The sequence below is a fragment of the Trachemys scripta genome, chromosome 24 (genome assembly GCF_013100865.1).
Source record: "Trachemys scripta elegans isolate TJP31775 chromosome 24, CAS_Tse_1.0, whole genome shotgun sequence".
Classification (NCBI taxonomy): domain Eukaryota; kingdom Metazoa; phylum Chordata; order Testudines; family Emydidae; genus Trachemys; species Trachemys scripta.
Window position 1 is genome coordinate 6,521,731 of NC_048321.1, and position 10,021 is coordinate 6,531,751.

Here is a 10,021-nt window from a genome sequence, read left to right on the forward strand (position 1 = left end):
CGGGGGGGAGGAAGATGCCAGAGGTTAATGTGGGTTTTACTGGGTGCGAGGCAAATCTATACCGCTATTGGTCCAAATGGGGTAACCAAAAAAATACTAAATACAATCCCAGCCCTTTAAAATCCCTCCAGTTCTCTCCTAGTGAATTACACTGAGTTCCGGGGCCACGGCTCTTTATATACCGATCCTCTCCATGCTGCTCATGCTTCCCCAGCGTCGCCGCCTGGCATACACAGCGCACTGATCCTGGCCGGGCCGTGGCACGGTGCAGGTATCAAGTCAGCACATCTAACCCTGGAGCGCCGGCGACACAGGAAACGCCGCGCACTCACGTCAACAGACCCAGGCCCGGCCACTTCCCCGGCAAGCTCAGGGCGAGTGGAGACTCCGCGAGGCACCAGAGCCGCCATCAGGGGGCGGCAGGGAGATGACAGACGGCAGACTAAGCAACGGCAACCGTCTCTGCTCTGCTCTAACAAGGTCCGTCCAAGGAGAAGCATTAGTACCTTCAGCTGCTGGGAGGCCTACATCATCCTGTTTTACAGGTGGGGAGACGGCGCTTCAGAGACCAGGAAAGGGATTTGCCCAAGATAACACAGCAAGTCCCAGGCAGAGCTGGGAATAGAACCCAGGAGTCCTGATTCTCAGTATCCTCTGCTATAACCACTAGACCGCACTCCCTTCCTACAACCAGGACTAGAACCCAGGAGTCCTGACTCATAGTACCCTCTGCTATAACCACTAGACCACACTCCCTTCCTACAACCGGCACTAGAACCCAGGAGTCCTGACTCATAGTACCCTCTGCTATAACCACTAGACCGCACTCCCTTCCTACAACCAGCACTAGAACCCAGGAGTCCTGCCGCCCAGCCCCTTCAGCTGACCGCTAGGCAGCGCTGCCTCCCTGACGGTGTGCATGGCGAAGCTCAGTGCACACCCGCCGTGCGCCTGGCTGCAGGGGAAGGGCTGGGCTGAGGGAGGGCGCTCGCACACCTGCAGTGGAAACCCTTGTGGTTTGCCCTGCACCTGCACAGAAAGGTTTCCGGCCAGTTCCCAACCCCAGCGCCAGGGGCCCGATGCATCGGCGGGCGCGCAGCTCCCAGGGGCACAGACGCCTGCTGTCTCTGAAGAGCAGCAAAGCAGGCCCCGGCCGACGGGCACCCCACAACGATACATGTCTCCTGAAATGCCTAGGCCCTGCAGGGGGTGAGATGGGTGCCTATGTCTCACCAAGTCCTTTGGTCTCTCAGCTCAGGGTCCTCGTCCTGGGGGAGGTGCAGGGAGGGGTCCCCTAGGAGCCAGATGGGACCTGGCCCCCCTCAGCTCACGGAAGCAGGGCTCGAACTGGAGAGGCGGCAGGTTCTCCAGCCCCATGACAACCCCCTGCGCCAGCCAGGGCCCTGCTAACGCCCGCCCTCACTCACCCCCTCCCAGGCACAACGCAGACACCAACGGAGCCGCGCAGCCCGCTGGGAAGGGCTCAGCTAATACAACGCCCACTGCCTTGGCATGGTCCCCATCCCCCCAGCCAGATCCCCACCCCCCCCGGGACCCTCCTGAGGAAGTGGCCTGCACCTCCCCCCTCCAGCTCAACCCCGGGGGCAGCTGTGCTTTAGTTCTCTCCCTGTGGCAAGGTGGGGGGAGGGGAACCAGCCTCTGCAGCAGGTGGGCTGGGGAGAGAGCCCCCCCCCTCCAGACTTCCTTCTCCCCCCCACCCCGGCCTCAGGAGCATTCACACCTCGGGACGAGTTAACCGCAGCGCTGTGAAAACCAAACCTGCCGCTCACCGCAGCGCCTGCCTTTGCCCTGTCTTTGCCTCGCCCCCCCCTCGCCCCCCACCGTGCACGGCAGGGGCTCTGGCTGAGAGGGAGCCCCCAGGCAGAGCCAGGGAGAAACGGCCCCCCTCCCCTCCCGCTGCCAGGCACAACTAGGCCCAGCCAGCCCCAGCAGCAGGGGGTTAAACAGGGCAGCCCGCGGAGAAAAGGAAAGGCAGGGGCTGCAGACAGGCAGGCACCCAGACCTGGAGCTTGCCAAGGCAGGGCTGGCTCTGAGCACCTCAGGGCTGGCTAGCCACAGCTTGCCCTGAGCGCCCAGTCTAAGCCAGTGGCGAGACCAGGAGTGGGTGCAGGATGGAGGCTTTAGTCTTCAGGGGCAGGTTGTTGCAGTCACCAGGGCCTGCCACTAGGGGGTGAAACAACCATTAGCACTAAGACCCCGTAGCTGGGTGTGCGTTAAGACCCCACAGCTGGTTGCGCCCTTAATCTCCCTCCTCGTGGGTTGAGACCCTCCATCTGCCACTCTGCCAGCTAACACCACAATACCCCTGGGCAGGCATCGAACCCACAGCCCCCTCGTTCCGAACACACGAGCCTCAGCTGCACCTCATCTGGTAGCCCAGAGGCAGCGGCCGACGGAACCTCTTTGCATAATCCAGCCACCAGAGGGAGACAGAGCACACCAGACGATACTCTAACGATGGCAACTCCCATGCTTCAGGCCTTCAGGGTCAGGAAGGGATCGCTGGATGGCATCCCAGGGCTGGACACGTGGCCTTTCTGTGCGGCACCAAGCGCTGGCTGCTGCTGCAGGGTTTGGCAGGCACAGATGCCAGAGAAATCTGGCATGCAAGAGACTTGTGAAGCCGATATTGCAAGGATGGTGTTTACCCAACCCTGTTTGGAAATATCCCCAGCGTTGTCCCCATTTTCGTCGGCCCAGCCAAAGAGACATTGGAACAGCAAATACAGGAGGAGCTGGGTGTAATACATGCAAGATCTATCCGCTCCTCTTGTGAGCGAGGGGGGGGCGGTGTCTGGGTTCTTGGCCTCCGTCCTGCTTCTCCCGACAGCTCCCGCCTGTGCCCCAACACACCGGCTCATCAAAGCTGGGACAAGACTGTTCCACCACCTGCTAAAGATCTCGCCCCTCCCGCGTGGGGCAGTTCCTAAAGACCCACGCTCAGCACTGGCACCCCCTGCGTGGGGAGGAACCTGGGGCACTCTGGACCAACGTCCCACTTCCGCTTTGATTAGTTTGTGTCGGCCGAGCTCATTGGACCGCTCCGTTTTCACCACCCGCTCCCAAGGTGCCACCCTCCCCCTCTATGTCAACCCTCTCCACCCCGCGAGGCCCAGCAGCAATCCAAGCCAGCAGGTGGGTTTTACAGCCCTGAGACAAAGCCGGCTGCTAAGTGGTAAGCGAGTTTCAGTGGTAACTCTACCCTGCTGTCCCAAAGGGTGAACAGACGGCAGGAGCCCATTTCAGGCGCGCGCTGGCTGCATCTACATTGCGAGAAGGGGCCACAGACTAATATCAACCAGCTATTGAGCTCCTGGGTATCACAAGACTCTATAATTAATTAACCAACCTCTCCCTTGCTTATTAGCCCTTTATAAACAGAACCGTAGTCATGAGCAAAGAACTGCCCAACTCCCGGGAGTCAGCCAGGTATCACTGTCTGCACTGTACAGGAGGGAAACTGAGGCACGGTGCGGGTGCCTGGCTTGATTTCAGCAATATCAGGAGTCCTAGTCCCCCTTGCTCAGCCCACTGGGCCACGCTGCCTCTGCTACAGCACATCCCCACGTGAGCCGAGAGGGTCTAGGCTGTGCTGGGCTTTGCAGATCTCCCTTGTGCCCCAGTTAGGGGCAGGGCCCGAGATCCCCATTGGGGCAGGATGCCTGGGACAATGCAAAGGGGAAGAGGCCCATTGGCAGGAACTGTACTTACATGTGTGCGTCTTCTTCATGGCGATCGGGCCTGCAACCAAGAGAGAGATGGGGTGAGACGGCAGCAGCAGCAGGACCCCTGCAGGCATCCCCCCCAAGAGCCTGCCACCTCTCCCAAATGGCTACTGAAATTGAGGCACCAAGAGGGCCCACCAGCACCTCAGAATAGAACCCAGGGGACTGATTACCAGTCCTCCCAGCCTCCATTTCCCCTCAACTAACCCACTAGCCCCCACTCCCCTCCCACAGCTGGGAATAGAACCCAGGAGTCTGGCTCTCAGCCCTCTGCTTTAACCACTAGCCCCTCCAGGAGAAATGCTCTACAACCCATTCCCCACCCCAATTTATCCAGCACCTCCTGCTTTGAGTGCAAATGCCCCAGGGGCCAGGCCTCACTGCAGACCTTACAGCAGAGACCAGTCAGAGCATTGGGGAACGACCCACACGCTCGCTCAATGTGTCAAAACAATATTATTATCACTGTTTGCACTGGGGTAGCGCTGCGGTGTCTCATTCGGGAACCAAGTCCCCACGGTGCTAGGTGCTGTACATTATTGATTAGGTGTATTATGGTAACACCCAGGAGCCCCAGTCACAAACCAGGCTCCCCTGGCGCCAGGCGCTGTACAAACCCAGAACAAAGATGGCCCCCGCCCCAACGAACTGACAATCTAAACGCAAGACCAGCCAACTGGGGGAGCGCAGTGAGCACCCCCCGCTCAGGCTGGGGGGGCCGGGCTCGCAGCATGGCCGCAGGCCAGAGCCGGCAGAGGAGTTCTGAAGGTGTAAGGAGGGCCGTGCGGGAGGAGATGAGCTCGTTTCGTGGACGTTTGCAGCGAGCTCCTCCCGGGCTCATGGGGCAGCACGGGAGAGAGCGCCAAGGGGCTGGTGTGAAAACGGACCTGGTGGGAGCTGGAGGCTGGGACCATGGGCTGAGCGGAGGGGGGAGCAAATGCGGGATGGCAGGGAGGGAGGGGACAGGCTGCCAAGGGCCTGGAAGGGCAGCCAAGCAGCTTGTGGTGGACGGGGCAGCCCGAGGAGGGAAGCAGAGAGGGGGGTGAGATGGGAAAGCCCCAGGCTCGGAGGACGAGGCTTGCAGCGGCCCGCAAGCCCCAAGGCCAGAGAGGAGGGGGGCAGGGGGGTGCCACAAGACACCGAGGGCCAGGGTGAGCCAAGAGGAAAGACCGGAGCTTTTCATTATTCAGTGGGAGCCATCGCTTATTGATTGATCTCTCCCCATAAGTACACACCCAATACCCTGATTAATAACTCAGTGACTGGGTAGGCATTATCAGACTGATTAATAATTAACTCAGTAATAAACTATGCCGCACTGTTCCAGGCGGGACGGTAGCAGATCTCAGAAACCCCCTGTATTCACACAGTCGTTAGGGGGCAAGCTTGGGAATCGGGAGACCCGGGTTCAAGTCCCTGCTCTTCCACAGACTTCCTGCATGTCTTTGGGCAACTCACTTAGCTTCTCTGTGCCTCAGTTTCCCCCTGGACAATGAGACTAACTGCACTGTCTTGCCTCCCAGGGGGGCTGTGAGGATGAAGCACTTTGTTACTAAGATAAGGGGGCGCAGGTAAGTACCCTAGATAGATGGGGGTGCACAGGAGTGGATGGACAGACAGACAGATAATGGTGTGTGGAGATGGATGGACAGATAGATAGGGTTATAGGTATAGATGGGTAGACAGATGCGGTGCGTGGGGATGGACACACAGGTGGGGGTAGGCATATAGATGGAGAGACTGCATGGGGATGGATAGGTGAAGCTGTATGGGTAGACAGTCAGACAGGGGGAGATGCATCAGGATGGACAGAGGGGGTGTATGGGGATGGACGGCTCGTTTTCTCTTAGGGCAGGGTGGAGGGGGATGTAATCAGGCAGGGACAACCTGCTCGGTCAGCCAGCTTCCCCGGGGACTGGAGAGATGCTAAAGCCGCACAGAAAGGCCATGTGCTCCCAGCCAGCAGCGGGCATCGAGGGCACTCTGTGGGGCAGAAATCCTGCTGCCTGCCTGCGTGGGACTGGACGGATTCTGGGGGCACCTGAGAGATGGTGACAGAGGCATCAGCATCGACACCCCTTGGTCTCGCACATCTTGCTGGAGGGGCTCCGAGGGCACTACAAAACATGGGGCAGGATCAGGCCCCCCAACATGCCCAAGGTCACAACAAGTCTGTGGCAAAGCTGGGAATGGAACCCAGGAGTCCTGACTCCCAGTCCCACTGCTCTAACCACTGGACCCCACTCCCTCCCACTGCAGGACTTGCAGTGGGCACTCCCCGGGGCTTCTGGCTCCTGGCAGGGCCAGGCCTGCGATGCTCTAGAACCCTGCGGGGTCAGTTCTACTAGGAATCATGTGGGGCAGAGCCTGCCTGTGCCCCACAGCACCTGGACCCGGGCAGCACGAAACCTCGTGCCCCCGGGGACTGAGCCACAGAGACGCAGCACCCACCCCGTCAGCCTCCCCCAGCACCCACCCCCCTCCTCTCCCCTCCTCCATGCTTTGTAATTTACTTAGAGAGTTTCCACTTCCTCTCCCCCTCCAGGAACCAAGGTACATCCCAGAGCCGGGGGACGGGAGTAGGACTGGGATAGCAGGTGGGGGCTGGGATTGGGGGGCATCAGCAGACTTAGGGAGCCCACAGCTGGGACAGTGGGAGAAACATCTCAATCCCGACCCGCAGCCCCCTCCTATTCCAGCCCTGCCCCCTCCCGCTCTGCCCATGCCCCTCAATCCCAACCTGCAGCCCCCTGCTAGCCCAGCCCTGCCCCCTCCCGCTCTGCCCATGCCCCTCAATCCCGACCCACAGCCCCCTGCTAGCCCAGCCCTGCCCCGCCCCCTGCAGCTCCTGTCAGTGCCCCTCAATCCCGACCTGCAGCCCCTTCCTATCCTAGCCCTGCACCCCACAGCTCCTGTCAGTGCCCCTCAATCCCGACCTGCAGCCCCCTCCTAACCTAGCTCTGCCCCCCAGCTCTGCCCATGCCCCTCAATCCCAACCCACAGCCCCCTCCTATCCTAGCCTTTCCCCCCAGCTCTGCCCGTGCCCCTCAATCCCGACCCGCAGCCCCCTGCTAGCCCAGCCCTGGGCTCCCCACAGCTCTGCTGGTGCCCCTCAATCCTGATCTGCAGCCCCCTGCTAGCCCAGCCCTGCCCCCCGCAGCTCCTGTCAGTGCCCCTCAATCCCAACCTGCAGACAACAACAAAGGGTTAATTGTGCCTCCACCCCCACCCCCGAAAGGGAAAATCAATCTGATTAGCCGGCTGAGCATCGGGCCCGGAGAAAGCCGCACGTTCGCCACGCCACTCTCCTAAGCAGCTTTACTATTTTCGCTCCTCACCTTAACCCCCGTGGCTCCGGGGCCATCTCTGCGCACGGCTGGAGCCGGTTCCCCACGACGGGGCTGGCCGGGCGGGCAGAGCTCCCCCTGGAGGGACTCACCCAGGGCGGGCAGTTGGGGCTGCAAGGGGCACTGGTCCTTTCTCCACCAAACAGCTGGTGGTTTGGGGGGCTGGGGAGCCGAGACTGTCCTGGCTCACTTTGCTGAAGCTTGAAGTGGGGACCTCCCTCACCCCCGCCCCCCGATTCACGGCCCTCTCCCCATCTGGGACATGCTCCCCACTCAAGGGCAGAGATGCTTCGCAGCAGCCGGTGGGCCTGGGGGAGCAGGGAGCTCTGAGACGGAGCCCAGCATAGACCCTTGTTCCTGGGGACTATCAAGGGGTCTGATCCCCCTCGGGGGGTGGGTAACAGGGGGACCAATCCCCCTCGGGGCGGGTCAGCCGTGGCACCAGGTATCTGATGGGCAGACAATCCCTGAGTCTACTCCTGCAGATTTTAGTTTGTTTCCCTTTTCCAAGCCCCCGTCCCACCCTCATAGGCTGGAGCGGAGCTGGCCCAGTTTAAGCCAGTGCCTGTGGGCCTTTCACGGTGTGTGTATGGGGGGGGGGCAGTTTTTGAATTTGTGGCAGGCACCACGGTGCTCTCGTCCAATCAGGCAGCCCAGCCAGTGGCAGGCGGCCCCCGCCTCCAATCAGAAGGACTCACATACCGGCCACACGCGGGGCCGAGAGGTAGCAGTACAAGATAGCGAAAAATTGGAGAAAAATCTCAGGCCGAAAGAGATAAGATTCCCCCCACCACCACCACCCACGGCCCGGCCTTGCACCCCCTGGGCTAGGGGCTCTGCAGGACATCAGCTGTCTCACTCTGGACCGTGGGGGGGGGGGGCAGATCTCAGTCCTGGGGCCTGTACGGCCCAGTCCTGGGTCCCGTATGGCCCCTGGCTCGCTGAACTCGGAACTGGAGCCCATACAACCCCTGGGTTCCCATGGGAGCCTGATCTTGGTCTGGGTTTGGGGAGCACCTGACACAACAGGGACCCCGCTCTAGGTCAAGGCGCAGCATGCTGCCCCAGGGTCTGACCCTCTGTGCCACCCCGTGCCCACTCAGCTGCCTGCTGCCCCCTGCGGGGCGGGGTCTGACTAAGGGGAAGCAGGGCAGGGTGGGGGAGCGTGGCCCAACCCCCACACTGGCCTCGCCTGAACTCCCTGCTCACATAATCCGGCTCCTGGGCCTTGGCCGCCTGCCAGCCACACGTGTCTGAGTCACCGCGCAGGGAGGCACCTGAACAGACATGGGGCCTGGGACCCCTCGCAGCCATCGCCTGCACCCCCAGCAGCCACACTGCCTCCCTATAGCTTTTTATCCCAGTCTGGAGCCACACGCTGAGATGCAGCCACCTCTGGGGTGGGATGCCAGGACTATTCATATAGAGATCCCTCGCCCGGCACTGAGATGCAGCCACCTCTGGGGTGGGGAACAGGGGCTTTACAGCAGTCTCATAGCAACGCTGCACAGAAGTTCAGGGGGAAGAGGCAGCACTGGGCTCCCCTCCAGCTGAGCGACAGGGACGCCGACCCAACCTGCGCTGCAGGAGCCCAGAGGGTGACGCTCTAAGGAGGCGGCCGGGCCCAGACAGCCCGCGCCGTGCCCCTTGACTCGCCAGCTCCCAGCCTGCCCCTGCCGGGTAGTCCCAGCTACTGGTTGGGGCGGATGCGTGGGCTGGTGTCCCACTTGCTTGCCGAGTGGCCCTGCCGTCCAGCCGTCCTCCGGGAGCTGACTGGGGGCGCCGGCTCTTCCAAGGGAGCGCCAAAGAGGTTTTGCTCCTGATACGAGCGGCCTCACGTCAGCCGGCAGCGCTGCCGGGAGCTCCTGGGCCTGGCCCGGAGAGCCGTGCCAGGGCTGCTGAAGGGGACTGGCCTGGATGCAATTCCTGCTCCACGGCCCTCTGCAGCCCCCTACCATATGCAGTGAGGGCTCTGCCGCCCGCTCCCCCCAGCCCTGGCCTGGCTTTTTACATGCTGGACTGGCAGCTCTGCAGACAAGAGGCGAGCTTCCTGCCACTCCCCTGCCGGTCTGGGTTTGTACAGCGCCTAGCACCCTGAGTTCTGGTCCATGCCTGGAGCTCAGTGCAGTCAGTAATAATAACGCCTCGCTAGGGGAGTGTGGGGTTCTGTCCCCCTTCTAGTAGCTGGTCTGTCTAAGAGGATAAGAGTCTACTATAGCTACCAGCTAATGGTGTTGCTCCTTTAGCTCCGGGGTAGAAGATGGTGCTTGTAGCACAGAATGTTCCAGGTTCATACCCAGCCAGGCTCAGCTGGGATACTGCCAGTAGCTCACTGCTGGGAGCCCAAAGCCCTGCCCACATGGCGGAGGGGGGAAAACAGCCGAAATCCATGATCTGAGGCCCTTGCAAAAGCCCACAGAGAACCACATCCCAGGTCACTATAATTTATATTACGGCAGCGCTTAGAAGAGTCAATGGAGATGAGAGCCCTGTCGTATCAGGTGCTGCACAGACACACAGCAAGAGACAGTCCCTGCGCCAGCTGGGATCAGGGCCCCATTGTGCCAGGCGCTGCACAGACACACAGCAAGAGACGGTCCCTGTGCCAGCTGAGATCAGGGCCCCATCGTGCCAGGCGCTGCACAGAAACACAGCGAGTCACGGTCCCTGCGCCAGCTGGGATCAGGGCCCCTGCGCACCGGGTGCTGCACAGACACAAGTCAGGACAATCCCTGCCCCACAGAGCTCACAATCTACTACACAAAGGCAGGCGGATTTCTCCCCATTTTACAGACGGGGGAACTGATGCCAGTGAGAGGAAGGGACTTGCCAGGGCTCGTACAAGAAATCAGTGGCAGAGGCAGGATTCAAACCCATCTCTCTAGAACCCCAGGCCAGCGGCTGGCTACCCTCTCTCCGCCCAGGAGA

The 10,021-nt window shown here is 61.2% G+C and overlaps 1 protein-coding gene across 2 annotated transcripts in view; it reads right to left on the reverse strand.

The window, feature by feature from the left end:
* RORC (RAR related orphan receptor C) overlaps positions 1–3,758 on the reverse strand; it is a 45,961-nt gene extending 42,203 nt beyond the window's left edge. The window contains exon 1 of one of the 2 annotated variants that reach the window (XM_034756800.1): positions 3,733–3,758. In XM_034756800.1, coding sequence (XP_034612691.1) covers positions 3,733–3,751 — 19 coding nt within the window. In that variant the 5' untranslated portion in view covers positions 3,752–3,758. Of the gene's footprint in view, positions 1–1,233; positions 1,341–3,732 lie in introns of those variants that run through there. The other variant, XM_034756802.1, reaches the window with a different exon arrangement.
* Positions 3,759–10,021: the final 6,263 nt, after the last annotated feature.